This window comes from Myotis yumanensis, unplaced genomic scaffold (genome assembly GCF_028538775.1).
Source record: "Myotis yumanensis isolate MYYU_CA2020_CCGP unplaced genomic scaffold, mMyoYum1.0.hap1 SCAF_12, whole genome shotgun sequence".
NCBI lineage: Eukaryota > Metazoa > Chordata > Mammalia > Chiroptera > Vespertilionidae > Myotis > Myotis yumanensis.
In genome coordinates this window covers 2013478-2041321 of record NW_027223763.1, presented here as the reverse complement: position 1 = coordinate 2041321, position 27844 = coordinate 2013478, and the positions used below count along the sequence as shown (strand labels likewise).

The 27844-nt window shown below is 64.7% G+C and overlaps 2 protein-coding genes across 2 annotated transcripts; one reads left to right on the top strand and one right to left on the bottom strand.

Moving 5' to 3' along the window:
* BRD3OS (BRD3 opposite strand) lies at window positions 1-2913 on the top strand. The gene is made up of 3 exons (XM_070429987.1): window positions 1-87; window positions 495-571; window positions 863-2913. The coding sequence occupies exon 3, from the start codon at window positions 1461-1463 to the stop codon at window positions 1713-1715; it is 255 nt and encodes an 84-aa protein (XP_070286088.1). The 5' UTR covers window positions 1-87; window positions 495-571; window positions 863-1460; the 3' UTR covers window positions 1716-2913.
* Window positions 2914-4168: 1255 nt separating this feature from the next.
* On the bottom strand, window positions 4169-27844 carry BRD3 (bromodomain containing 3). Its single transcript, XM_070430334.1, is given in 13 exon segments — window positions 4169-7162; window positions 8429-8551; window positions 8755-9047; window positions 11199-11428; window positions 12335-12526; window positions 13018-13146; window positions 13506-13877; window positions 15578-15792; window positions 16567-16714; window positions 17490-17627; window positions 18390-18539; window positions 18541-18709; window positions 27762-27844. Coding segments are annotated over 12 exon segments (2169 nt in total). The 5' UTR covers window positions 18604-18709; window positions 27762-27844; the 3' UTR covers window positions 4169-7046.

Sequence of the window (27844 nt, the reverse complement as noted above, 5' to 3'; positions counted from 1 at the left end):
CATGGAGACGCGGCCCTGCGGCCCACTGGCACCGCCTGGGTCTGCGCCTCGCCCCGGCCCGGGCATCGCGAAGACCCCACGGCGCGGGTGACAGAGCGCGGGCGGGCAGCCGGGGAAGGGGACCCAGGATGCGGGGAGGCGATGGGGACGTGCCGTGAGGGAATCCGGGGTGTAGGCAGGGCAAGGGGGACCCAGGATGCTGGGGAGGGGATGGGGATGTGCCATTGGAATCTGTTGCGCAGGCTGGACCAGGGGGACCCAGGGTGCTGGGGATGGGATGGGGATGTGCCATGGGGGGTCCAGGGCGCAGGCAGGGGGGAGAGAGGCGACTCAGCAGCAGCCCATGTGAGCAGGGCCTGGGCGATTGGGGGGGCGCGGGCACGGGCCATACAGAAGGAGAAATGAAGTTGCATGACTGGGCAGGCATCTGAGGGGCTGGGGGGGTGGGGGGGCTTCCCGGTCTGGGTTCCCGCTGACATCAGGTTTCTTTCCAGGGGCCTCCGGATGCCTGGAGCAGAAAGAAGGCGCTGGTGCTGGGCGAGTGCCAGGCGGCCCTCAGCCTGCAGCCCAGGTAACCGCCCCCCCAGGTCGGGCTGGCCTGGGGCAGGCCCGGGGTCTGTGCCTTTTTGGGGTCTTAGACTTGCTTCACTGACACAGACGAGCGCTCCAGTAAGCAGTTTGCCAGGACACCCCACCCCTTAGCTAGTAAGAGGACGAAGGTTAGGTCTTTTCCCAGGGCGACTGAAGTGGGGAACCACGTGGGCAGCTGGGTTTAACGCTGACCCAGGGTTCAGATTCTGGGTCATAAACCCTGCCACTGCCCCCCGCCCCCCAGGCCTGACAGTGTGCTCATCTCTTGCAGGACCACCTGGGGGAAGCGCCGCAGACTAGTCTGACAAGGAGCACCGCGTGGACACTGGCCCCACACCCGGAGGCCCCCCAGGTCCCCCGCTGCGCTGAGCCGCCCCAGGCTCCCGTGGGGGCAGGCGGCCATGGGCGCCGCCATGGACTTCTGTCTAGCTGCACAGTGCCCTTCCAGTGGGTTCCTCTTTTCAAGTTAAGCGGCCCAAGCCCTGGTGTCAGAATCACAGCAGACACTTGACAAATCCCCCCCAACGCCCCCCGAGGTAGGCGCCTCGTCCTGGTCAACGCCACACCCAATACAGTGCACACAGCTGTCACCCGGGAGACACGTTTACCCACTGTCGTCTCCCAGAAGGTTCTGAGGTGTCTTCAGAATGCTCGGCGGCTCCTCTCCTGTGTCCCCGCAACACCACCCTCGCAAGGGTGCCGCCCACCAGCTGCCCGGACCCTCCCCTCAACCATCGAATTAAACAAGGGGCCAACGCGCAGACCCGGCTGCTGGAAACAGTGTGCCTCGGCGTGGCCAGTGCAGCCGTGAGGATCGGCCCCAGGCCACAGCTCGGGAGCCAGCACGGGGTGGGGGGCACTGGCCCGGGATGAGCGGCCGAGTCCCGCTGGCGGAGAAAGCCCTGTCCGAAGGCCACGCCCGGCGGCGGTACCGGGACACCTCCCTGCTCATCTGGCAGCAGCAGCAGCGGAAGCTGGAATCGGTGCCGCCCGGGACCTACCTGAGCAGGAGCCGCAGCATGTGGTACTCACAGTACGGGAACGAGGCCATCTTGGTCCGAGACCGGAGCAAGCTGGGGGTCTCCCGGGACACGGGCCAGTCCAGGTTTTGCTCAGTGATGTGACTCCCCTTGCCGGCAGCTGCCTGTGGGTTCCCAGGCCTCGCGGGGAGGCTGAGTGGTGAACGCAAGGGCCCAGCTATGGTGCAAGAACCTGTGACCCCAGGTTCTGAGCCGCTGGGCACAGTGTCGGGCGGCTGGGCGGCTGGCCTCCAGCTGTCCGGGTGCCTCGGGCACAGCAGGCCCGGGCACCCCACTAGGTGTGCTTTTCATGTTAAAGAAACCAACCGAGAGGGCACCCTGCTTACGAACAACCTTTTCAGGTGTGGGAGCCTGTGTTTTCATTTTAATTACCGTTGACATTCAGTGTTATATTAGCTTCGGGTAGTAGGTTGCTTTTTAAAAATATTTTTTTATTGATTTCAGAGAGGAAGGGAGAGGGAGGGAGAGATGGAACATCAATAATGAGAGAGAGCCGAAACCGGTTTGGCTCAGTGGATAGAGCGTCAGCTTGCGGACTGAAAGGTCCCGGGTTCAATTCCGGTCAAGGGCATGTACCTGGGTTGCGGGCACATCCCCAGTAGGAGATGTGCAGGAGGCAGCTGATCGATGTTTCTCTCTCATCGGTGTTTCTAGCTCTCTATCTCTCTCCCTTCCTCTCTGTAAAAAATCAATAAAATAAAAAAAAATTTAAAAAAAAGAATCATTGCTCGGCTGCCTCCTGCACGTCCGCTGCTGGGGATCAAGCTCACAACCCGGGCCTGTGCCCTGACCGGGAATCGAACCGCGACCTCCTGGTTCATAGGTCGACGCTCAACCACGGAGCCAGGCCGGCCGGGCGGTAGTAGGTTACTTTCAATGTCCACTTCTGCCTGGGGAAGAATGATCTAGGAAAGGGTGAGGAGCAGGCATCACCTGGTGGGAAATCTACCTGCAGGACCAGGGTGTAACGCACAGGCCGGTCACCGAAATGGTCGGTACAACACACTCGCTTCCGAACACCCGAGGACGGCAGGCCAGGGCGTCCCGTACACAGTGGGGAGACCAAAAGCGCCTTTCCATTTCCCACCAGTTCCTCACGGCGGGGCTGGAAGAGGCAGGTTCTGGACGGACAGCGTCTGAGCCGGGCCGAGGCCGCCCCCGCCGTCTGCAGCGCCTGGAGTCCTCACTGTCCCGCAGCTGCTGTGATCAAGCCCGCGTGGCTGTGCGCATGTGCAAGAACCTCCGGGGAAGGGAGTGTCCTTTTCTAAATAAATACTCGCTAGGGCTCTCCTCTCGCTCCTGTTTTTATGTTGGTTCGTAACCTATTCCTTGGCTTTCTGTTCTTAGTGGCTGACGATTGCTAAACACAGAACCCTGAAGGCGAATCCACAGCACCTCCCCCCCCCCAGCCTCCCCCCAGCCCCCAGAGATGCACAGGTGCCGTCCCGCGGTCACCTCCAGGCAGCAGCGCGCCCCGGTTTGGATTTTCCTTCTTGCTCAGCTGCGCAGACGGGTGTTTATCCGACGGTGGGTGGGGGAGCCCCCGGGGGCGGGCAGCGTCTTGCTGTCACCGTGCACACCGCATGCCCTGCGCCTCCCGGGGTGAGCTGGTTGGCCGACACGGAAGCGCCGCGGTGGGGTCACACCGCTTCCCCAGACGCTCCCGTCCAGCCCAGGCCTGGTCCCTGCTGACGGTTCTCAGCCACCTGCTGCCTCAGTCAGCGCTGGAGCTGGAGGGAAGCCTGTCCCTCCTGCACCCCCAGCAGAGGTGCAGTCCTGCTCGGGAGGAGCCCTTCATGACACACGGGAGTGCCTGCGCCCACAGCCCTAAGACTGGGTGGTGGCAGGGTTGGCCCCGGGCATGGAGACAGCACCTGGGGGTCCGCTGGCCATGGCGGGTCTGCACGGGTCGGTGTGTAGGTGACCGTGCACTGGGGCACACGGGCACAGCCGGCTTGAGGGGAGCCGGGGACACAGCCGCCCGTCCTCGGGGAGGGGCTGGAGGAGAGGGGCTCCGTCTGGACAGGTGAGTGTGGGTGGGAACGGGCAGGGCGCCCGCCAGCACAGCCTGGGAGGGGGATGGAGGGGGATATCACAGGGCCGGGCCTTGGGCCGAGAACCTTTTCCCGGGTTGGCCAGGTTCGCAGAGTGGTGTCAGGACACCTCCTCCATTCCCCACTGGGCCGAGCGGGGAGCCTCAGCGCGTGAACCCATCTGGTCTGGCGTGGTTTCAGGGGAATGTCTGCTGGGCCTGCACCTGAAGTCCTGGGAACCTCAGGAACCCCGAGTGCAGACAGAGGCGCAGGAGCGAGGACTGGAAGGTGGGGGAACCTGTGTTCTAGGGGGTGGGCGTTCCAGGGGCCCCTGAACTGGGTGCCTCATTGCGGGCTGAGGGGCGGAGTTAGGGGCACAGCTTTGGGTGTTCCCACCAAGAGCTCCAGGCGGGGGCGGGCTGGGGGGAGTGCTCCCGCCCCGACCACCCCCACCGTCCGGAGAGCGGAGCCACCAGCCGCACAGGAAAAGGCAGACGCGGCACCTCCTTTTTTATTTTTATTTTTTTTGCTTTTATTATGAAAACAAAACAAACACCCCAGGGGAAGGGTCCATGATTACCAGAAACATCAGAGCACTTGCTACCATTTTATTCTGTGTGTGGAGGCCAGCATTGCCGCAAACAAGCTAAAACTACGTACAATGGACTCGTTTTCAGTAACTGACATTTACAGGAATATACTAGGAACGGCACTAAAAAGTTTAAGAAAAGGTACGGTAAACTCGCATGCACATCATACAGAAAAGCAACGTTTTAAATATAAAAAGGAAAACGTCGGGAAGCGCCACGCGGGGGCTGCTTTCCCCAAACGACTGTAAAAGACGTGAATCTGCAAAAGAACAAACCCAAACGCAAAGGCGACGTATCTTACAGTGTGTGGCGGGCAGGGAGCCGTCCTGCCCCAGGACACGGGCAGCCTGCCCTTGGCCCTCGAGGTCAGTCACCAGGGTGTTTGCAAAGCCATTCCCTCCGCGTGGCCGACCAGCTTAACACACGGGTCCCTCCCCTTAGACTCAGGCCACGCACGCAGGCCCCCCCCAAACCGCAGCCTCCCCAGCACAGAGGGGCATGACCAACACCCGCAGGTGAGCTGAGGCCAGAGGGGCCCAGACGGGAGACACCGCTGTGCAGTCCGGTCAGAGAGCCGCAGGGACTGCAGCACCGACGAGCCACGCGCCTCAGCAGGGACAGCGCCCGGGGAGGCCCGAGAACCCGCTGTCTCGCCCAGACCGCTCCCTCCGCGCTCAACTCTGGGGCCAGGCGCTTCTCCCGCTAGCGGCTCCCACGGATGACCCTTTGCTCTCCACCCCCGTGTGGGGCTGGCGCTCCACGGGAGCCCCCAGGCATCACGTGAGACCCTGCTCGCCCGTCGGGCACTGGTTCCTTAGTCGTAGGTTAAATATGCCAACCAAAGGCCTGTTTAGAAAACACTTCGAAAAACTAGGGAAACTTTAAAAATGGCAAGTTTTAAAACCCACTTATATATTTCCTATAAACAAAACTTAAAAGTTTAACAAGCTGGCCCAGAACTCGCCAAGTGTCGGAGTCCCCAGGAGTCAGGGAAATGGAACTCCACCCCCCGCACCCTCAGCGGAGCGCACAGCCACGGCGGGCCCACGGCCACGGGGGGACCCACGGCCAGGAGGGCTGGCGCGGGCAGGACTGTGCCACGGTTCTTACAGTCGCCACCTGTTCGGGCACTGCTGACCAGCCCTACCGGCACCGGCACAGACCACACCACGGCTGCACCTCCGCACCCACGCGGGAAGCGCCCCCGGGGCTGCCTGGGAGACGCCCGTCTCAGCCATTTCTGCTGAATGGAAAAGGCTTGAGCAGGGGGAGCTGTGTAGTCCTGGGGGGCCCTCCTGGAGCCGGAGGCTCTTTGACCCCCCGAGAGCGGCTGGAAGACTGCATGGGCAGCGGGGCGCAGTGCCTCCCCAGGAGGCCTGGAGGTGAGGGGCCCGCATCCAGGGCTGCGGGGGGGCGGGCGGGAAGGCCGAGCGTGCATTCCTGGCTGTACCCACGGCGCTCGGAACCCAGGCCGGCGGTGCGGGCATCCCTGCGCTCAAAGGCCGTCCGGGAGCCTCCGGGCAACACAAAACCAGAACATAACCTTCTGTTAAACTCTGTATATTATTCTTCTTTTCTTTACAATAGAAAGTTAAAAATCAAGACTTAGATTTACTATACATTTTCCCCCTCTCAGATTACAAAGTTTATATTATATAGCTGGGGTTCCCTAAACCGGGTTCTTTTAAAACAGTCTGAGGGAGACCAGGAGAGTACAAAACGACTACACAAGCCGAGGGGACGGGCGAGCTGCAGCGGGGGCGCCGGGCGCGTCTCCGACGTCACACACACAGGGCGCGGCCCCACCGCCGGGCGGGCGCAGGCTCGGAGCACCGCAGGGACTAGCACCTGGAGCGCCTGGGCTCCACAGGCCGGGAGGCCTGCATCTCTGCTGTTTTTTTTTTTTTAATGCATTTCTTTTCTGTTTTTCTTTTCTATTTTTTAAAAAAATGACCAATGGTGTTAATAAATAAAGTATTCATATATACATGAGTGGGACGACGGTCCTGGAGTGTGCGGCCGCGGCAGCGCTGACGAGGTGGGGACACACATGGGGGGGGGCTTTCGTAGAAAATTGCTGAACCTTACAAAAAAGTCTCCTTTTTTTTATCTTTTCTTTTTTTTTTTTTTAAGTTGAGGTAAAAGTTTCAGTGTATGAAACCTGCACACGCAGCCTCTGTACCCACACCCGGGAGCTCCTGGCGTCGCAAAGGTCAGAAAACCTCCACAGCCCCTTCCATGCACGCCCCTGGCCGTCCCCCCACCGCCACCCCCCGCAAAACTCAGTCGGAGCCACGAGGAACCCCGCCTGGCCCAGCACCACTTCCCACGCGGGCCAACCGCCCTCGGCGCCTGCAGGAGGCGGCGGCCCTCGGACACCAGGGGGGAAGGGACGAAGCCAACAGCTTCCAGACACAGAACGGCCTTGGAGACACTGCGTGGAGGCGGTTCCCGGACCGGCGCGGGACTGGGCCAGGGCTTTGCAGGGACGGACGCTCCGATGCATCGTCCTCGTTTTCCTGCGGCCACCAGGTCAGCGTCTGCAGCTGTCATCTCCGAGCCCTCGGACGCAGCGGCAAAGAAGAGACGTGATGTGGACGCACACCGTCTCGAAGTCCGGGACCCACGACCTCTGACCTAGGAAAGCGACAAGGGCGGAGGCCGGACACTGGGTGACAGAGAGACCTGCACAGCGTGAACGGAAGGAGTATATTGACTGTAGGAGGGGACACGGCGGAGGTCGGCGTGGCCGCGGGCGGTGGCCGCGGGCTGAGTGGCCAGGCCCGGCCGCCTCACTCCGAGTCGCTGCTGTCCGAGCTGGACCCGCTGGAGCTGCTGCTCGCCGACTCCGAGGAGCTGCTGCTGCTGAGCCGGGAGGGCCCTCCGGGGAGCGCGGCGCCCGATTTCTCTGGGGGAGACGCAGCGGGTGAGAGGCTGTTCCCGCGCCCCTGGATCGCCCCACTCCCCCCCCTCGAGCTCCACCACGCCGTCACCCACGCGGCGTTTGCAGCACATCCAGTTTCACACCCACTCCCCGCCACGACCCACCCACGCCTCGGCCCGGTCACATGATGAACGTGTGTGTACACGTGTCTGTGGAAGAGGAGGGAGCGCTAATGAGGCTGCGGGTCATGAGACGTCTGTGGGTCTGTCCCGAGACCCCTGAACGCCCGGAGGGTAAGAATGTCTTGTTATTTATAAGATCCTTTGGGTCACCCCCGAGTTTATACTAATGAGTGTCTGGCTGGGGCCCCCAGATTGCCACCGGATGGGGCTGGTCACCAGGAGGACCAAGCCATGTAGGAGGCGGGAACATGGAGCCCCATTCCATGGTGGGGGGGGGGGGGTAGAAGCACATGGAGCCGGGAGGGTGGCCGTCCGAGAGGGCGAGGCAGCTCCTGGTTGCCACCCCTGGCTGTCACCCCTGGGTCACACCCTGTATCACGGCCCTGAGAGGAGATAACGCGCTCGCCTGAGTTCCGCGAGCCGTGCAGCACGTGACCGAGTGGAGTAGGGGGGCTCGGGAACCCCCGGGTGCAGCCAGCAGGTGGGTGAGCGCTGCGGGAGGCCAGGACCCGCACCTGGAGTGCGAGGCGGGCGCTCTTGTGGGCCGAGCCCCGCCCCACGGGCCTGCACTGACTCTGAGGACGTGTCAGACTGAACTGAATTCCTGGGTATCCAGGTGGCGTCGGAGACTGGACAACTGGCTGAGAAAACCCCACCGTCTGGCGTAGGAAGGGTGGGGAGTGAATATAGCATAGATGGGGGACGTCTGTGCTACTGTCACTTAGGAAAAATAGGCTAATAAATAAATAAAAATAAACAAACATATACAGCAATACGACCATCCAACACCCCGGAGACGGGAAAAATGAACGCAATCTGCTACGAGGAGCTGACGGGGTGTGGGTGGGCTGAGCACCCCCACCTGCCGACACAGAGATGCCGCCCAGCAGTCAGGGGCGCAGGCAGGCACAGGAGCACTGCTCTGCCCTCCCCAGGGTGAGCCAAGGGGGCCTCCAGCCCTGAGCGGGGCGGACGCTGGGCGGCAGCTCACAGCTAGGAAATCGGGCCTCGTGACGTGGTGGAGCCACCAACTCAAGCCGGGTCTGCGGCCACGCCCGCCCGGCCCCCCCCCCCCCCCCCCGCCCCCCGGCTGCCACACGGCTGGTACCTTTCTTGGTGGGCTTCCTGCTCAGCTGCCCGCTGACGTCCTGCAGCCGCTTCTCCAGCTCCTTCTTCTTTTCCTGAGCTAACTCCTCCTTGGACTTGGCCGCCTGCTTCTTCCCGCTGGCGGCTGTGGGAGAAGCCGAAGCTGAGCCGGGCGGGGTGGGGGCGGGGGCGGGGGAGGGACAGGCAGCCAAGTGCACCCGCCGGCCCACCTCTGTCCCCAGCGGAGCACAGCAGGGCCAGGGGCTGAGGGCGAGGGGCCGCCTGGCGCTCCACCTGGACCGCAGAGGAGGGGGTGGGGGGTGCCGCGAGGCCAGGCTCCCGACTTACAGAGCGGCTTCCGCTGCTTCTTCTGTAAACACGACTTGACGTATCGCTCCAGCTCCCGCAGCGTGGTGGGCTTCAGGGTCTCGAAGTCGATCTCGATCTCGTCGGGGTTGGAGTCCCGGAGCGAGGGCTCCCGCGACTGGATGATGTGCACCACGCGGCCCAGCTTCTCCCCCGGCAGCCGATTGATGTCCAGGCTCAGCTGGCGCTTCTCGTCGTAGCTCATGGGCAGGCCCTCCTCTTCCTCCTCCGAGTCGTAGGAGGCCGACGCCTGCTTGCCGCCCTTCTTCGGCTGTCTGAGGCAGGAGGCAAGGAGCGGCGTGGCGTGGAGCCCCTGTCCCCTCGGCCCGCCCCTCCCCCTCCCGTCCAGCTCCGGCCCCTCCTGGCTCTTACAGATGCCCATGCCCAAGGTGGGGCCCAAGCAGAGGAGCCAGGCTGGCTGCCTGAGGCTACCCCCGGCTGGCTGGGTCCTAAGCCTCACCCAGGAAACAACAAGCCTCAGAGCCCCACAGGCATCTCCCACTCAGCAGGTCAAACCCTGACCTCTGCCTACGTCCAAATCCGCCACGAGAAGGCAGCTAAGGGGACGAGGAGTAAGAACAGGGGACAGACAGGGCATGATGCGCGGTGAACCGAGACCCTAGGGCACCAACCGTTACATTAAATATAAACAGTCTAAACACACCAACGAAAAGAAAAAGGACGAGCAGGTTGTATAAGAAACGAGACCTGCCCTGGCTGGTGTGGCCCAGTGGATAGAGCGTCAGCCTGCGGACTGAAGGGTCCCAGGTTCGATTCCGGTCAAGGACACATGCTGGGGTTGCGGGCTCGATCCCCAGTAGGGGGCATGCAGGGGGAAGCCTATCCATGATTGTCTCTCATCATAGATGTTTCTCTCTTTCTCCCCTTCCCTTTCTCTCTGAAATCAATAAGAATATATTTTTTTTAAAAAAAGACCTGACTTACATTTTAAATATAAAGACAGAAGTAGGTTAAAGGTAAAAAGGAGGAGGGGGAAATCGACCATGCGAACACTGATCAGAGAAAAGCTATCGTAGCGGAGTTAATTTCAGACACAGGAGACTTCACAAAAAGGGACGTCACTGGAGACAGAGGGACGCTGCATGATGGCAACAGGGCCACCCGACCACGGGCCTTCGCGGTCCCGCAGGCGTGTGCGCCTGACCGCCAAGCTTCCAAATACGCGAAGCAGAATCCAACAGAAATGCAGGAACGTGGGAAAGCCAGAGCTGGAGCTCGGGGATCCAGCTACTTCCTCTTGGCAATTAACAAGTCAGCAGAGACCAGCCCGTCAGCCCGTCGACGACCACCTGGGTCGGCCAGACCAGGTTTCTGCCTGTTGGCTGTTCTGTTTGTTTTTCCCTGACTGACAGCCACTCGGCAGCGGAGAAGACACACTTTCCGCTCCAGTGCACACGGGCCTTCACCAACGCTGGGCCAGACAAGTCTTAACAACTTTAAAAGTGTTCATCACTGACCTTAATGGAATTAAACCATAAAAATCCCCAAACATTTGGAAAATAAACACACTTCCTAAATTTGCGGGGTAGCATTTAGATGGGAATGTATAGCATTAAATACTCTATGAGAAAAGGTCTCGCCCTGGCTGGTTGGCTCAGTGGATAGAGCGTCAGCCTGCGGACAGAAGGGTCCCAGGATGGATTCCAGTCAAAGGCACATGCCCAGGTTGCAGGCTTGATCCTCAGTGGGGGGCATGCAGGAGGCAGCCGATCAATGATTCTCTCTCATCATGGATGTTTCTATCTCTCCCTCTCCCTTCCTCTTGAAAGCAATAAAAAACACACACACACACACATATAGACATATATATACACACACACACACTAGAGGCCCCATGCATGAAATTCGTGCACAGCTGGGGTCCCTAGGCCTGGCTGGCGATCAGGGCCAACCTGTGGGGTGACCGGTGGGGCGACTGGGGGCCTGCTCACTGGCCCCGGCCCCCACCACCGCCAGTCGCCTCCCTCTGTGGGGTGACCGGCAGGGCAATCGGGGGCCCCCTGCTGGCACCTGCCTTGGCTGGCCTAGGGCCTGCAGGCTGGGGGCAGCTCCTGCATTGAACGTCTGCCCCCTGGTGGTCAGTGCACATCATAGCGACTGGTAGTTCTGCCGTTCGGTCCATTTGCATATTAGGCTTTTATTATATAGGAGATATATATATATATGTATATAGTCTCGTGGTGCTGGTGGTGGGGGGGATAAAAGGTGGAAGAGGGCATAGAGGGGATACAAGACAAGGACACCAATGCCCCACCCTGCGATCTGTGTAACCGCCTAGGCTCTGAACCACCAGGACTTGCAGCCACGGGGCCACGCTGAGCCCCACACCCAACGCTCCTCCCGCCACACACAGCCCCCAAGGCGCGAGGCCCGGGCTCCCGGGGCCGGGGCGACGGTGGGCCCACCTGCTGGCCACGGTCGTGCTGTTGGCCTTCTTGGTGGGAGGCTTCTTCTGCTGGGCCTGCTTGGAGGGAGGGGCGGCCTTGGCCTTCTTCTCGTCCTCGGACCTGGCCTTGTGCCGCTCCTTGTCCTTGTCCTTTTTCCTCTTCTCCTTCTCCTTCTTCTCCTTCTTCCTCTTTGGCTTGTTCACGGGGGCCTGAGACAGGGCGGCCAGCTGCTCGTGCACGGCCTTCAGCTGCAAAAGAGCAGGCGCTGAGCGGGCCCCGGGCACACCCGGCCACCTCGCACCGGGGGCCACACAGGCCCAGGAGCCACGGCTCTGCCCCCACTGCCCGTGACAGCTGGCCCGTCGCCGGGCCTGTTTCCTCAGGTAACCTGCGGAGAAGGCATCTGGTCACAGGCGGCGCAGAGAGCAGCAAGACCAGCCTGGTGATAAAACACGCAGCCTGGGGCAGGGGCACAGTAAGGACTCGGTAAATGGTGGCTGACGGTTTTCTTATTCGTTTTTATTGTTTAGTTGAGGCAGACAGAGGCTGAAACGGCTGCACAAAGGCGGTGTTCACAGCAGGTCCCGGGGTGGAAGGATCCGGTGCCGACGTGTGCTGGCAGCGTGCTAAGTGCTCTGTGCTTCTCATCCCGGCAGCCCCCGGGCACGAGGGGCGGGGAGCTGGCTGCGCTCAGCCGTCTTCCCGGCAGTGTCATCTCTAAGGAGGCTCAGGTCAGAGTCAGAGGCCCACCCTCTCTGCTCCTCTCCCTGCCAGAACCCCAGATGTCAGGCACCTGCTGGCTGCCTGATGCGGGGAAACAATTCACGTTTTTCTCAGTCCATCGTCAGAACAGCTCAAGCAGCGGGAGTATTGGCCCCAACTTGAAAATGAGGAGAGTGAGGCAGGGGCCCTTGAGGCCAGGGCAGGGCAGCCTCATTCCCGAGAGAGCCTGCACCCCGCGTGGCTGCTGCCAGAGCCTTCCCGCCAGGCCTTTCTCGGGCAGCGCGAGGCACCGGGCCCACCAAGGCTCCGGAGCATTGCGGGGCCAGGCCAGCAGGCAGGGGCGCGGGGCCTCAGAGCAGCGCGTCCTGGTCCCTGCCCCCAGGCGCTGCGGGGAAGGACCGCCGGGGCCGCTGGCAGGGCGTGAGGCTCACCTGCTCCTGCAGCTCCGCCAGCCGCGTGGCCCGCTCCTCCTCCGAGTCCGAGCTGGCCGAGTCGGAGGAGCTCTCCTCGCTGCTGCGGCTGCTCTCCGTGCCCTTGCTCACCACCGGGGCTGCGGGGGCCGGCAGCGCGGGCGCCTCTGCCGGCTCGTCCGGCATCTTGGCAAACCGCATCTCAAACACGTCCTGCGAGAGAGCAGGGGCTGCCTGAGTCCTGGACGCCCCGCCCTCCCACAGTGGTTTCCTCCCACGTGCTGTCCGTCCGTCTGTCGGCGACTATTGTCAGGAGCACGGGCTGCCCAGGCCGCCGTCACTTCAGAGTGCCCACCGCCGCAGCCCCAAGGCCTTACCCCCAGCGCAGAGACTGGCCAGACCTCCGGTCAGCGAGGCTGCAGGAGCAACACCGGCCCTCTCCCTCCCCCTCGGCCGGAATGTCCTGCGTGCTGCCCCCACCCGAGTCTGTAGCTCCCGGGAGGCTGAGGGGGCTGTTGGCACCAAGTGCCAGGAAGCAGGTGGCGGCCGGCCAGCACTTGGGCCACCACGTCAATGGACACGGCTCTGGGCCTCCCACTGGACGTTCTGAGACTCCAGGGTCTCCCCTAGGGCCCCGCCCGGAGCTGCGGACCCCACCTCGCCCAGCGGACCGCACCCCCGGCCCCCGAGTGCACCCGGGTTACCTGCAGCTTCCTGGCCATGGCCACCACCTCGTGGTCGGGTGGGTTGTACTTGTAACAGTTGGAGAACATTAACCGGATGTCGGCCGCAAAGCCCTGTGCGTCCGGGTACTCGCGGCTGTCCATCTTCTTCTGTAACAGACGGCGACGGGGCGTGAGGGGCACTGGCCCGCGTCCCGGGCTCAGCCAGACGCCCCTGCTCACACGTCTACCCCCATCCGAGCCTGGAGAAGCCCCGGGCGGGAAGCCCCGCACGGGAGCTGCAGGCCAGGCTTGGGTTCTAGCTTGGGTTTCTGTCCGGTGAGGGCGTGGCCACTGGGAGGGCCTCCTCGCCTACTCCCCCCCCACCTCCCCCACCCCACCCCCATTACAGAAACCTGCAGCGCTCCGGACCGGGGACGGAGGAAAGTGAAGGAAACAGGAAGTGGGGATCAAGGGGCTGGAGGACAGGAAGCTGCCCGGCCGAGGCCGCCCCCGCCCGGCGCCCGCACCTTCACGGTGCTGAGGTCCATCGGGTGCTTGATGATGTCGTGGTAGTCGTGCAGCTCCAGCGCCTCGGCGTCCACGGGCTTGTAGAAGGGCCAGGCGTAGGCCGCGTGCTTCTTGGACAGCAGCTCCTTGAGGATGCTGTCGCAGTGCCGCAGGTGCTCCGACAGCCGCCCCTTCTTGCCCGCGTGCTGGGGTACCTCGCCGTCCTCCAGGTCCTTCCGAGGCGGCTTGATGGGCCGGCCGCCACTCTCCCGCCGGGCCACCACCTTGGCCTGCTTGGGGTCCGACAGCGGCGGGGGCGACTCGCTCCGGCTGGCGGTGATGGCGGACGTCGTGGGCGTGGTCGTGTCTGCTTTCCGCTTCACGCCCTTTTTCTGTGACAGCAAAACCACCAGTGAGCGCCAGGGCGAAGCCGGCTGAGACCGTGAGTCGTGGCAGCTGCTCTGGAGCAATGACTCCCGGCCAGGCACCGAGCAAAGCCATGCTCGCTCGGCCGCGTCCATCCTCCCAGCTGCCCCCGCAATGGGGACGGAGGCTCAGAGGGCCGCGTCGCCGGCCCAAGGTCACACAGCTGGCAGTGGTGAGGCTGGACTTGGGACCTTTCCCAAACTGCCCTCTCCCTTTGCGCCCCAGGCCCCAGCGGCTTGGCACACCTGAGCCGTGAGGGGCAGCATGCAATCCACCCGCTCCTGACCAGCATCCGGGCCGGCTGCGCCAGGGGCTCCGGGTCAGGCGTGACCGAGAGGCCGCCATCGGGATCCTCACCAAGCAGGACTCAGGCTCAGGGGCGACAGAGACAGAGGGAATGTTCCAACAAGGACCTCAAAACCGACGCCCTCCAGGCCAACTGTCTGGAGCAGGAGAGGGCAAGGCATGCGGGTGGGGGCGGGGACAGCAGGTGCTGAGGGGCGGGTCTGGACTCCACCCCCTCTGGGGGGTGTGATGCTGAAACACCCCGAGCCGGAGTGGGTGTGTCCGGTGAGAGCATGTGTAATGCCAGGGCAATGGCGCCCGCAGGTCTCTCTGGGCACAACAGCAGCCCTGGGGCCTCGCGGCCATGTGCCCGAGCTGGGGCGAGGTGTCCCCGAGACCACTCAGCCGGCTCCCGCGTCTCAGCTCAGGCAGAGGCCACGAGCCACGAGCCACGCGCGCCTGGGCAGATGGCCTCATACAAGCCTGCTGTCTACAGTCACCAGGGTCGCTGCCCCAAATGAGCCCCTGACCCCCGGCTGCCAGGGGCCCGAGCTGGCTCTCCACAAACTCCTGACGGGCACCCAGGGATGCCAAGCACGTGCGCAGGGGCCCAGGGGGCTGGTCTGGCCATGGCAAACAGGACATGCTCCAACACCAGCCGGGAGGGCAGTGGCGGCCGGGCCGGGAGCCGTCCAGAAGTGCAGGCAGTGAAGGCCGGGGGGTCAGGGGGCCACGGAGGAGCGTGTTACCTGCGGGGAGCCATTAACCCCCTGAGCGCCTGCTTCCTCATCTGTAAGATGGGGGAACACTGCCTGCCCCAGAGGGTCGCTGCGAGGGTCAAACCGGAGAAGACGACACATGTCAGTGCCTGCGCGGCTACTGGGAGTGAGCGGGACGGCAGCCGCCAGCCCCGACCGGCCAGGGCAGTCCCACGTGAAAGGTTCCCAGGCGAGGGGGGAGGCGAGCGAGCGGGGAGATGAAGGTGCAGGTGCTCACACCAAGGGGCACACGATGCAGGGGAGGCGATTGCCCTCCCCACGCTGATGGCTGAAAACCCGAGTGTGCGCTGGGCGGGGCAGGATGGGCCGAGACCCTCCCACCCTCCTCTCGCACGCCTTCCCCACCTGGCCCCGTGCACCGCCAAGGCCCGGGTTTCAGGGCAGAGAAGCTGGGGTTCGAGTGCAGCCTGCCCTCGCCAGCCATGTGACCTGCAGCCCCCGAGCCTCGGTCGCCTCGTCTGCCTCACAGGCCCGGCGAGAAACATCCAGAAGTCACATGCACCAGACGCCCGACACGCACACGGCCGGTGGCCAGGGACAGCGGCAGAGTCCCCGCCTGCCCGCACCCCCCCCCCCAAAATCCAGGAACCCCGGACGCTCACCTTGATGACGGGAGGTGTGGGAGGGACCACGGGGATGATGGGCGTCGCCGGAGGCGGTGGGGCAGCAGTTGGGGGGACAGGGACCGACGTGATGTTTGCGGTGATAGTTGGCACAGGGGTGGCAGCAATGACGGGCGTCTGGGAGACAGTGGGGGGGACGCTCTGAAAGGGGGTCGCCGGGGAGACAGAGGACACGGCCGCCACTTGCTGCGAACCTGAGGACAGGACAGGAGGTTGAGCAGGCCAGGCTCCTGGGCAGGCGGGGCAAACGCCGTCCTTCCAGAAGCTTCCTGGACCATCCCCTCTGCCGGCCCGATGTCGGAGGAGCCCTGCCTCCCCAGACACGGGCCCTGCATCTTGGCCGCCCCCGTGGGTGCCCGCCTCCGTGGGTGCTCACCCAACAAGTAAGGGCCTCCCCCTCTGGCCGGGACAAGCCACGCAGCCTGGCAGATAAGACCAGGCCTGCGCCTGAGAAGTGGGGTGAACCCCGACTCTACCAGGAGCCATCGGAGTGACCCGCATGGAGCTACTAAACCACCCGCAGTCCCCATCTGCAACCCGGCACGGCCAGCAGTGCTGGCGACCCGCCCGGCCTCTCTCGGGGGCTCCGCCACCTCCAGCCGCCTCTCCATCGGGACCAAGTGAGACCCTAGGGCTCCCCAACAGGTGGCACAGCCCCTCCCATAAGAGAGAACACAAGGCTAAAGGGGCAACGTCCTCAGAGGGGCGAGGGGGCAGCAGGGACTCCAGAAGAGGAGGCCTTGGAGCCAGGGCCGGGAGGAGCCTGGGGACGTGGCAAACTACCACTCCTCCCAGAATGCTCCAGGGCAGACGGGCCCCACCAAGGCCCCCGTGTCCCGGACGGGCCGCGGCCACGGCTGAGACCGGGCCCTGGAGTGCACGTCACCACTGCCCAGACGTCAGACGGGGAGCGGAGCTGAGGGGCCGAGGGCCCGGCCCCGGGACGGAAGGACCACCCGCACGGTTACCTGCACTCTGGGCTCCTGCGGCCGGTCTCCGGCCTTTGCCCTTCGGAGCGGGGGGTAATAATTCAACTTCCTCCTGGGGCATCTGGGCCACTTTCTGCAGAAAAATTTTCTCTAAGGCTTGGGCCATTAGCACTATGTCATCTGTGGGCTGAAGACACGGGAGAGCCGAGGTTACATGCCGGGGAAGGAGCCGCGCGCCTGCAGGACGCGCTGGCTGAGCTCAGACACATCTACTTGGAAACGTAAGACAGCGGTCGCCGACCCGGGGTCCGTGCGGTCTGGAAGGCTGGCGACCGCTGTGCTAAGAGGCCCTGGCCGGGCGGCCCAGTGGGTTAGAGCTTCGCTCCCATGCGCCACGGTGGCGAGTTCCCCCCCAGGTCAAGGCACATACAAGAATCAACCAACGAATGCCCAAAAAAAAGGAACAGCAAATCCACGTCTCTCCCTTCCTCTCTCTGAGACCAGTAAGTAAAACTTGTAAATTGTGGTGGGGCAGGAGGGAGGTAAAAAGAATAAATTTTAATGTGGAAACTGTTTTAAAAAATTAAGAACCCCCAGCAGGTGTGGCTTAGTGATTGCTCACTGACCTATGAACCAGGAGGTCGCAGTTCAAACCCCAGTAAGGGGTGAGCAGGAGGCAGCCGACCAAGGAGTCTCTCTCATCGTCGATGTTTTTACCTCTCTCCCCCTCTCCCTTCCTCTGAAATCAGTAAAAACATATTTAAAAAAATAAAGCGCTTGGTCTGTGTCACCTCCTTCCGGAAGGTCTCACCCCCTCCCGCGGGGACGTGGCCCCAGTGCGTGGGGGTCACGTGTGGGGATCGGGGCCCGAGTGTGCAAAGTGCCCGGGCCGGCCCAGGTGCCCCCAGGCTGGTGGGCGGCTCTCGGGGCATTCGGGGCCCCCGCCGCACGCGTCTTCTCACCTTGTTATAAATGTAACAATTTGTAAACATGGTGTTGAAGTCCTGCATACACTCGCTTGCACTCCAATAGTAATTGTTTTCTAGTCTCTTCTTGATAGTCCCCATGTCCATCGGGTTTTTTATTATTTTATGATAATCCTGGGGGAGAGATTTCAGGGGGTTACCGACGGACTCAACATCGTCATCCCGCCATTCCAAGTCTTTGCCCCGGGGACGGGGCTGGCCAGGGCCTGGCCCCGAGGGCAGGTGGGCATGCCGTCTGGGGCGAGCGCTCGCCGGCTCGGGACCTCTGGCTGACAGGGTTCTACGTGGAGGGAGGGTCTCAGAGAGGCACGGGCTGAGGCACGGAGCTGTCTCGCTGGGGATGGGGCCTAGCCCCGCCCGCATTCCAAACCTCGCTCAAGGGCCCACAGGTGGGCAGGGCTGGCCGGGCCCAGAACCCAGCTACCAAGTGCTGACCCAGGGCGTCCCCTGAAACACAGGGTCCTCTATGTGGGTACAAGGAGGAAAGCCACCGGACGCCGGGTCAGCACAGCGCCAACGGGGTCAGCACCTGGGCCGCTCTGAGCAACTGCCCTCGGGGGCTCAGCAGAGAGCACAGAGCGGGGGGCGGGGGGGATGGAACACACATGGGACGGCGGGGGGGGGGCCTCGCTCCTGGACCCTCCTGTCACCAGGAAGCATGGGTTCTCCCTGCACCAGGGGCAGCGCCCTCCCTTCCCCTGTATCCCAAGTAGCCCCTCTTCTCCTTGGCCACTAAGGGATCTAAGCTGTCCCCCCGCTGAAGGCACGGGCCCATGCCTGGCTCACCAGCACCAGCACCAGCCACGTCTCCGGCACCAAGGCCGGGAGCGCAGCAGGTCCGCGAGCAGGGGCAAGGCAGGGGCGGGGCGGACTCACGGGCAGATTCAGCTTGATGGCGTCCACAGGCTGGTAGAAGGGCCAGGCGAACTGGTGCTTCCACAGCGTCTTCACCACCACGTTCTGCATGTACTGCAGCTGGTTGGTCTTGCGGCCGGGCTTGGCGGGGTTGGCGACCTCAGGCGGGGGGCGGGTTCACGGGGCCCGGGGCCACCGGCATCCCCGCGGGGGCGGCCGTCGCCGTGGTGGACATCGTCCGGGGGCGTGCTCACTGGCCGTCGCAGCAGCGGCTCAGGGCGGCCCTCGCGTCCTCCCCGCGGAGGCGCGACATCCCATTTCCAGGCCCGACCAGGCAGCACCTGGGGGAGAAGGGACAGCAGAGGAAGGCGGTCACCGGAGGCCCTGCCGCCTCGCCCAGCCACCACCAGCTCCCCACACACCGCACCGTCGTGGCAAAGCCCACGGCCCTGGTCACGCCAACCTCACCTGCCACAAAACCACTCTCAAGGGCCTCGAGCAGGGCACAGAGAGACACGGTGGCAAAAGGCCACCTGAGTACGCGCCGCCTGGGCAGCGCAGGGGCGGGGAGGCGGCTGCTGTCCAGGTGGGGGCCCAGGACCCGGCCCGGCTCACTGCCCACCGCCGGGGCCGACTCCACTGCAGTGGGCCGGGCAATCCTACAGGCCCTAAAGGATCAGGGAGCGATCGATCCACAGGCAGAGAGCGACGACCCCGCAGAGCCGAGCCTGCCAGGCAGACCCTGGAGCGAGCGAGGTTCTACCGTAACCGCGAGAACGGCTGTGGGTTTGTGATGGCGGCCAGGCTGTGACACTCGGTGGAACCCGGAGCTGGTGAGCACCCTGTCGGTAGGCGGCAACGGGCCATGTGGCGTGTCTGCGCCACGACTGCTGGCACGCCAGCTGAGGCTGTCCCCCGCGCTGACTGCGAGACACTGGCTGGCACCCTACGCTCTGCCCCTGCCACCCCGAGCGGAAAGGGCTCACCATCCACCAGGCACTGCTCACCCGCACGCCAACCTCCCGACCACCCGGGGAGCCCGGCTCCCCTCCTCCACGCCCTCCCGGAGTGAGTGGCGCCTGCGTTCCTCGACCTCACAGCCCCAGGGCAGCGACCCGGTCTGCAGGGTGGCTCAGTGGGCAGGTCAGCCCTGTCGGCTGGTGCCAACGGTGATGAGGCTGCGCCTTCACCACCAGACAGAAAGCCCGAGCCTGGCACACGCCAGGGTCATCGACACCTCGCTGCCCTGTGCCCAGTGCCAGCAGGTCCAGCAGGTGGGCAAACCCGAACTGGGCCAGAGTGTGACCACTTCCGGTCTCAGCTCCCCTGCCTCCTGCTGGGATCGCCATGAACCTGGGGGGGGCGGCCCTCCTCACTCAGACCCTCTGCATGAAAGCACCGCCCACCTGGCCTACAGGGCGCACTGTGCCCCGGGGCTCCTCTCCTGTCCTGGCTGCAGGGACGCAATGGCCACGCCCTCTCACCACACCCTCGCCTCCTTCAGGCCCTCTGCTCCAGCGCCGCCCCCCCCCCCCCCCCCCCGCCGGCCCCGCCAGGGCCTCCCCGAACCTCCCAGAGCCCCAGGCATCCCGGTGCCAACCCCAGCTCTGGGCTCCCAGTGCAGTCAGCCCCGGTGTCAGATGGGTCCCTAGTCCTGCCACATGGCCCCGGGAGCCCAGAAACGGGCAGGGTACAGCCAGGGGCCCAGAGTGACCTTGGGGCACGGGGCCCGCAGGAGGGTCCAAGGCTGCTGGCCCAGGTGCAGACCGGCCTCCTCCAAGCTCAAGGACGGATGGGCGCAGCTCAGGGACACGCTGGGCCCGGCCCTCAGCCTCCCTCCCTCTTCCCACCGCGGCAGGAAGCCAGCCCCGGGCCACAGCCACAGGACGCATCCCCGACCTGGGGGGCGCCCCCGAGCAGCACAGCGGCCGGGCAGGCAGGGGGCCTCGGGGTGCGGCCACACACCAGCCCGGCCAGGCCCTAGGACCGGTGGCCTCCAGGCAGCTCTCCTGCAAGCCTGGCCTTGCCTGGCCCCTGGACGCTTCTCTAGACCGGACAGCGACACCGCAGGTGTGGACAAGGGCAAAGGAGACCCACCGGCCGACTGGGGGATCCCCACCGGGAGGCAGGGGGACGGCGGGAACCTGGGCCCCCTCGGCCCCCACGCCCACAGTGCACGCCGGCCCCCGAGGCTGCCTGTGCTCTTTCTGCTTCAATTCTGAACAAATAGGTTTTCTTCTTAGAACGTGCGAAGGCCCGGCCGACGGGGCTCAGCGGTTGAGTGTTGACCTATGAACCAGGAGGTCAGGGTTCGATACCCGGTCGGGGCACAGGCCCGGGTTGTGGGCTCGATCCCCAGTGGGGGGCTTGCAGGAGGCAGCCGGTCCATTTTTCTCTCTCATCACGGATGGATGTCTCCCCCCCCCCACCCCAGCAGCGAAATCAATAAAGATACTTACAAAAAAAAAAAGTGTGAAGGAATTTCTATTTTGAAAAAAATACTCAAAACACAAACCAACCAGTCCGGCCAGGGTCGGGGCTCCCATGGCACCTCGGTCAGGAGGCCGGTGTCTCAGAGCGGGGTCTCCTCCTCCGAGGGCGGAGGCGCTGCCCGGGCGTGGGGACCGCCCCGCAGCCCCGAGTGTCCCTAAAGGGGAAACGGAGGGCATGTTCCCCAAGAGGGAGCGCTCGGCACAGCACCGCGTCCGCCCCTGGGGTCCGGCCGGCCACACCGCACCCCTGGGCCTGCCCGACGGATCCCCACAGAGCCCACCTATCGGCGCAAAGCAAGGGCGCGCCACCCCACTGAGCAGCTGTCCCCTCGGCCGCCCTCCCTGGGGGGGGCTCAGGGCCTCGCTCCAAGACCAGGGAGGCCAGTGCGGCTCCCAGGAAGAAACGAGATCAGTACTGCCCCCCCCCCCCCCGGGTTCAGCCCCAAACTGAGTCAGTAAGGGACAGAGACACAGGGACGTGGAGGCCGACCACCACCAAGGCGCCCTGGCTCCGTGGTTCTTACAGCGTTGGCCCTCGATTTCTGGTCAAGGGCACACACCTAGGCTGCAGGTTCACTCCCCGGCGGGGGGCGTGGTGGGTGCGGAAAGCAGCCGATTGACGTTTCTCTCTCATCTGCGTTTCTCTCCTCCCTCTCATCAGAAACATCGATGAGAGAGAAATATCGATCAGCTGCCTCTTGTACACCTCCCACTGGGGATGTGCCCGCAACCCAGGTACCGGAATCGAACCCGGGACCCTTCAGTCCGCAGGCTGACGCTCTATCCACTGAGCCAAACCGGTTTGGCTCTCAAGTCAATTTTTAAGAAAATCTAGAAAATGCGACAGCAGCCGCACTGGCCCTCCTGCCACGATGCCAAGTCAGGTGGGGGTGGGAGTGGAGGGGACGAGGCCTGGAAGGTGGGCAGGGGCTGGGCCAAGGGGGCATCTCCAGGCCGGCCCAGCCCAGAGCCAGGAGCCCTTCCTTGGGCTGAGGCTGGGGGAGGCGGAGGGGGAGGGACAGAAGCGGCTTCACCTCCACAGGAGCCTGGTCCTCAGGGGGCGCCCAGCGAGGGGACACCTGAGGGCCTGCGGGGAGGGAGTCCTGGGGACCGTGGCCAGGAGGGGGAGGCGGAGGTAGGAAGAGAGCCAGGGAGCGAGCACCCACCTCAGAGGAGGGCCCGGCGAGGGGCGAGGGGCGGGCTGTGCTCACCTGGCCTCCCTGCCTGCCTGCTCAGATGCACCAGCTCCACCAGAAGGCAAGAGTGGCCTTCAAGCCCTGGCCGGCTTGGCTGAGTGGACAGAGCGTCAGCCTGCGGATTGAAGGGTCCCAGGTTCGATTCCGGCCAAAGGCACATGCCTGGGTTGCGGGCTGGATCCCCAGTGGGGAGCGTGCAGGAGGCAGCCGATCAGTGATTCTCATCATTGATGTTTCTCTCTCTCCTTCTTTACTCTCTGAAATCAATAAATATTAAAAAAAAAGAGTGGCCTTCAAACAGGTTCCCGGGCGGGGCTCACTCTCTGCACCCGAGGGGGGCTCCCCACTGCATCTCTCCAGCCCCGTCTCCTTGTGCCCCCTCCTGGCCTGGCTGGTGGGGGTCACGTGAGCTCCATCTTCCAGGTGGAGGCTCAGAGGTGAAGGGCAGAGCCAGGCCCTGAACAAGGCAACTCACCTCTGACCGACTGCCACTGCCGCCCCCCGGAAGCCTGACCATCCTGCTGGGGCAGGAGCTGAGGCCGGGAGGGCCACTCGGAGTGTGGCCCGGGCTCCCAGACCCCAGGCGCCAGGCCAGCCTCCCAGGCACTCCGACCAGCGGCCACCCTGGAGCCTCGGCCTCAGCCTCGGGAAACAGGATCCGTGAGGGCAGGGCGGCGCCAGTGACAGACGGAGCCAACTGCCTCATCTGTGGGGCCCGGGGAGGGCAGCCGGGCAGGTGAGGACCTCCCACCCAGGGAGCACGCCATGCCCAGCAGGAAACAGTGCCTGCACGCGGTGCCCGAGGGGCCTCTGCCCACTGCAAGGTGCCCCAACCCAGGCCCCCGTGCTCCTTGGGTTTAGATCACACCTGCCTAGCGGCCCCAGGGGCACCCCTGGAGGCCCCTCCCCAAGGCCAGGCCACTACTGCCCCCGAGACCCCTCACGGGGCTCAAAGGGGAAGGCCTGCAGGTGAGGGGACAGCATGGCCAGCGCCCACTGCCCAGAGGGAAGATGGACCACCCTCCCTGGCCCAGGCCGTCCACAGAGCACCTAGAGGTCAGGTGGGCCCGGCCCTGTGGGCACAAGGCTGCACCGACCCTGGAAAATGCTGGAACAGAGGCACGGCCAGGTGTGCCTGGTGCCGGTGCTGCCCACGGGCGCTGGTCCTGTCAGTCACAGGAAGGGGGCGGGAGCAAGCCTACGTCTCCAGCGTGTGCTGCGCTGAGCCACCAGGACCCGGGCTGCCAGCACCTGACCTGCACCAACCGGGGCCCGAAGGCCACAGCTGCCTGCAACGAGGCCCCTCACCCCTCACCCCTCACCCCCGCCAAGCCTAGCCGTCCCCGCACAGCCTGCCCTGCTCGCCAAACCCGACCCCCAGGACCACAGAGGGAGAGGGGCGGACACGTCCTGAGCTTCCAGGCCTCATAGCAGACCTGGGCCCAAGGCATCGGCCACCGGCCACCTGCTCGGGTGGCGTGCACACTGGCGCCCAGGCCCAGCCTGGCCCGTGACCGCCACCCAGACAGACACCCTCCCGCTCGCCACCCCATGCGGGTGTCGGCAACCCCGAGCTGGAGAGAGGCACCGGGCGTTCCAGACCTGCCGGAGGAAGGGGTGTCCTCATGGGGTTCCGGTCCTCTGCCAGGCTTCATCCTCGGCCCCAGGCAGCGGCCCCGCCCCGACCGACGCCTCTGACCCTCTCATTCCACTGGAGATGGGAAATGCGGCCGAGAGCAGGGCCCCTGCCCACCCCTCACTCCTGCTGCCTCGCGGGGTCAACAGCATGACAGGCGCAGTGGGACCCAGGATGGCGCAGCCCTCGGTCAAGCAGGGTCTCTGGTAGGCACTCAGCCCCCCTCCCCCAACAGGTGTCCACACCTTCCCCCAACAGGTGCGCTGCCCTCCTGCCCACCGGGGGGCCGTCAGAGCCGGAGCCCAGGACGGAGCAGCAAGGCCCCGCCGCACCCTCCACCCCCACTGACAACCCCACCCAAGGGCTCCCAGAGGCCAGCACCCCTCCCACCACCGGAGCCGCAGCCACCAGGGCTGGGATGTTCACTACAGCCCATGTGCTGGCGTGCGGACCACGCCGTTCCGCAGGCTGTACTCGCTGTGGCCCCTTCTGCCTTCAGCTGCCCGCACGGGGGTCGGTAGGGGGCTCCCGTCATCCCGGGCAACAGTGACAGCCATGTGAGTCTCCCCCCCTAAGACCGACACGTGGCGGGGGTCACCCTGGAGGCAGCTGGGACGTCAGCGCAGAGGGGTGCCTGCCTTATCTGGAGTCCGCAGCCAGCAGAGCCCGGCTCGCCGCCCCGCTCCCCGCCCGGCACCGGGCTGGCACCAGGAGTGCCCGCCAACGTCCTCAGGACAAGACACTCGCGAGCCTCCACTCTGGCCCCACCATCACCTCCTAAACATCATCCTGGAAATGCTGCCACGCCGGCCACCACGCCCAGCTCCCGTGACGTGGGAGAACGCGGACTAAGGGACACTCCCCAGGAGCTGGACAAGCACTTCCCCAGGCACCTCGCTGACCCGGCCCGACGACTGTCCCCACACTGCAGGGCTGTGGCAAGGGGGGAGGGGCTCCCCCAAAACAGCTCCGGCCGGCTCTAGGTCGAGGCTGGAAAGACCCTAAAAAGGAGGTAAACTGGGCCCTGGCTGGTGTTGCTCAGTGGTTAGAGGGCACGTACTGAGGCTGCACGTTCGATCCTGGGTCAGGGCGGTGCAGGGGGCAACCATGCGATGTGTCTCTCACATTGCTGTCTGTCTGTCTCTCTCTCCCCCTCCTCCCTCTTCCCAAAAACGAGTAAGAATATCCTTGGGCGAGGATTCACAAAAACAAAAAAGGGGGCAGCTTAGACCTGGTTCTCATACAACAGCTAAAAGCTAGCAGAAGGGGCACACGGCCAGGGCACTGAGCTGAGAGCCGAGGCCGTTCCGTGGTCCCTGCTCTAACCCAGCTGCCTACGAGGGACCCTGACCCAACTCCGCCTTTAGTAGCCCGAGCTTCCCTGCCGGCAGGGGCGCAGGCGTCCGAGGGCTTCCTGACCACGGGGACACCGAGGCAGCTCCAGGCGCCAGTCCCCACCTGGGCCGTGGCCAGTACCCCGACCCAGACACCTGACCTCCTGAAGCAGGGGGCAGGCGGGGTGGAGGGCACCCAGGCGGACCAGAGTCGCCAGCCCCCACCCCCCAAGCTCCCCGACGGCACAGGTGCAAACTGCAGGGCCCTGCTCTCCGCCCGTCACCAGGCTTCCCTTCCAGAAAGGGTGCTGCCAGGAGACCTCACCCGCAGACGCCGGGCATCCGGGCCTGCCCGCGGGTGGAGCGAGGCTCCCGACAGACAACCCGCCACCCAAACCACTGAACCAAGCGCTAGAACGGCCCCCAAACCAAGACACCTGCAGAGCGGCCTCAGGCAAGTTCCCCGCCAAAGCTGTGCTGGGGCGGGAGGGGGGGTGGGGTGGGGGGAACATTATGAAATTCTGGGCAGAAAGCTTTTGGCCAAAAGTAAGGGCCGCAGGACACCAAGGCGCACCAGCCATGGACAGGAAGCCAGCCAGGCCGGGCGCTGGGGACCTAGGCAGGACCTGTTAGTCAACTCCACTCTGGACCCCCCTCCCTGGCGCCCCCCCCCCACCCCCCCGTTCCCCGAGGGAATGCCCGCTCTCCCCCAACAACCAGGAAGTGGCGCGCAGCTCACCACAGTCGGCTGGCAACTCGCCAGCTGTGGAAGCGGGTGGAAGGAGGTGAGCGGGGTGGTCCCCCCCACACTTTCACTTTCCGGCCGCTGCAGGCTGGCTGAGTGGAAGGCGGGAGCTGTGTTTACAAACCCCTTTATGCAAAGCTCACTTCCCAGGCGCACGTGAGCTGCGTAGAACAGCAATGACTCCAGTTCCCGGAAACAACGTCGCCACCACCAGGTGCCTACCGTCCACCCCAGGAGCCCCTCCTCCCTGGACCCTGCCGGGGCTGCCTCTAAGCCCCAGGAGCTGCTGGGAGGCGCTTCCAGACGCCCAGGGCCCAGGCCTGGGGCCCCCAAGTTACCAGAAAGGTCAGAGAGAAATGCCGCCCACCTCCCGTCCAGGCACAGTCCGTGCCCAATCTCTCCGGATCTGTAACTACCAGCACATCAAGGCCTCAAGACCGAAAAGGGCGAACTCAGACCTTTATTTGCAAATGAAAGGCCCGCATTCAGAGCTGCGGGGGAGGGCAGGGAAGGAGTCCCTAACTCCCCAGGGCTCATGCCCCCGCCCCCCAGGGGCTCAGGCCTTCTCTGGATTCTCCTTAAAAGCCTTTAAAAGGAGAATTCGCCCAGAAGAATGCCACACCTCGCACAGGCTCCAGGCTCTCCTCCGGCCACTCGGTGAACCCCACTTTTCAGGGAAGAGTAGGATAAAGAACCTTCCGCCCGGCCCTCGGTGGGGAGGGGCAAAGGGACAGCAGGGGAGGGGCAGGGCCTGGAGACGGGGGGCCTCTCCAGCCTGGAGTTAGCCCACCGACACACGCACCCCCAACTCTGCAGCCAGTAGCCCGGTTAAAACGGGGACCGGGTGGGGGCACGTTATGAAATTCTGGACAAAAAAGCTTTTGGCCAAAAATAAGGGTCGCAGGACACTCAGGGATTGGGCCCAAGGGAGAGAACTCACAAGATAAACCAGGGGACCGCCCAGGGGGTCCCCGTGCAGTGCCCCCACTTTTTATCTTTGCAAAACTGCCCCTGGCCCCGAGAAAAAGGTTTCCCAAGGCCTCCCTCCGGCCCTGCCCCCGCAGGAGCAACCTGTGGAGAGGGGATCGCCTTCCCCGAGCGCCCAGCTTTATTCACGAGGAACCCACCGGAACATGTGGACATCGGAGGTCTGGGGCGAGCACTGCTCCCCGATGGGCTTGTAACAGGCCCACCCCGAGGAGGGAAAGCAGCAGCACCCGCTCCTCCCGCTCCAACTCGCCCTCGCGCGGATTAAGCGCTTTTCAGGCTGATTTCAAAACGGGAACTGCGTCTCCTCCCGGCCCGGCTGCTGCGACCCTGCAAAGGGGCTCCAACTCGGCGCTGGGCCCCTAACTCTGGGAGGGCGCTGCCCTAAACCACGCCGCCCGCTGGCCTCTAACTCTGGGCGGCCGCGCAGAGCCGGGCTCGGGCCTGGCCTCGCCCCTCGCCCTGGCCGCGTCGACGGCCCCAGCGCGAGCCTCCCGGCGGCGGCGGGGAACCGTGGCGGGCGGGGCGCGCAAAGAAAGTGGCGCCGGAGCGCACGGCGCGGCCCGGGACGCGCCGCGCACCTTCCCCGCCGCGTCCTCCCCGGTTTCCCCTCCAAAAGATGGCGGGCAGAGGAAAGGGGGGAAAAATCCCTTCCGTGAGGCTGGGCGCACGGGAGGCCGACTGGCGCGGGTCGTGCCAACTCCAGGCTACGCGCCCCGGCCGCGGCGACGCCCCCGAGCCCAGGACGCGGCGACGCCCCCGAGCCCGGGACGCGGCCAGCCGGGAGGGAGCGGGCGGAGGGCGAGGAGAGGGGGCCCGGGCGGCCGCCGCGCTTTGTTGCATCGTGGCCGCGCACAAAGGCGGCGGCGGCAGAGGCTGGGGCGCCCGGCTCCCCGGACGCGCCGGCGGCCTGCGCCGGGGACTCGGGGCCGCGCTGCCCGGCCCGCCCGGCCCGCTGCCGCCCGCCGCCCCGCGCGCGCAAGGAAGCAAGAGAAAGGCGTACTTGGCCTCGGCGGCTCCGGCGGCCGTCCCCTCCCGGCCCGCGCGGCCGGCTCCTCTTTGGCTCGCCGGCCCCGGCAGCATAAT

Bases quoted from the DNA above. Each gene is read 5' to 3' on its own strand.
- BRD3OS (XM_070429987.1), top strand. From the start codon at position 1,461: ATGAGCGGCCGAGTCCCGCTGGCGGAGAAAGCCCTGTCCGAAGGCCAC.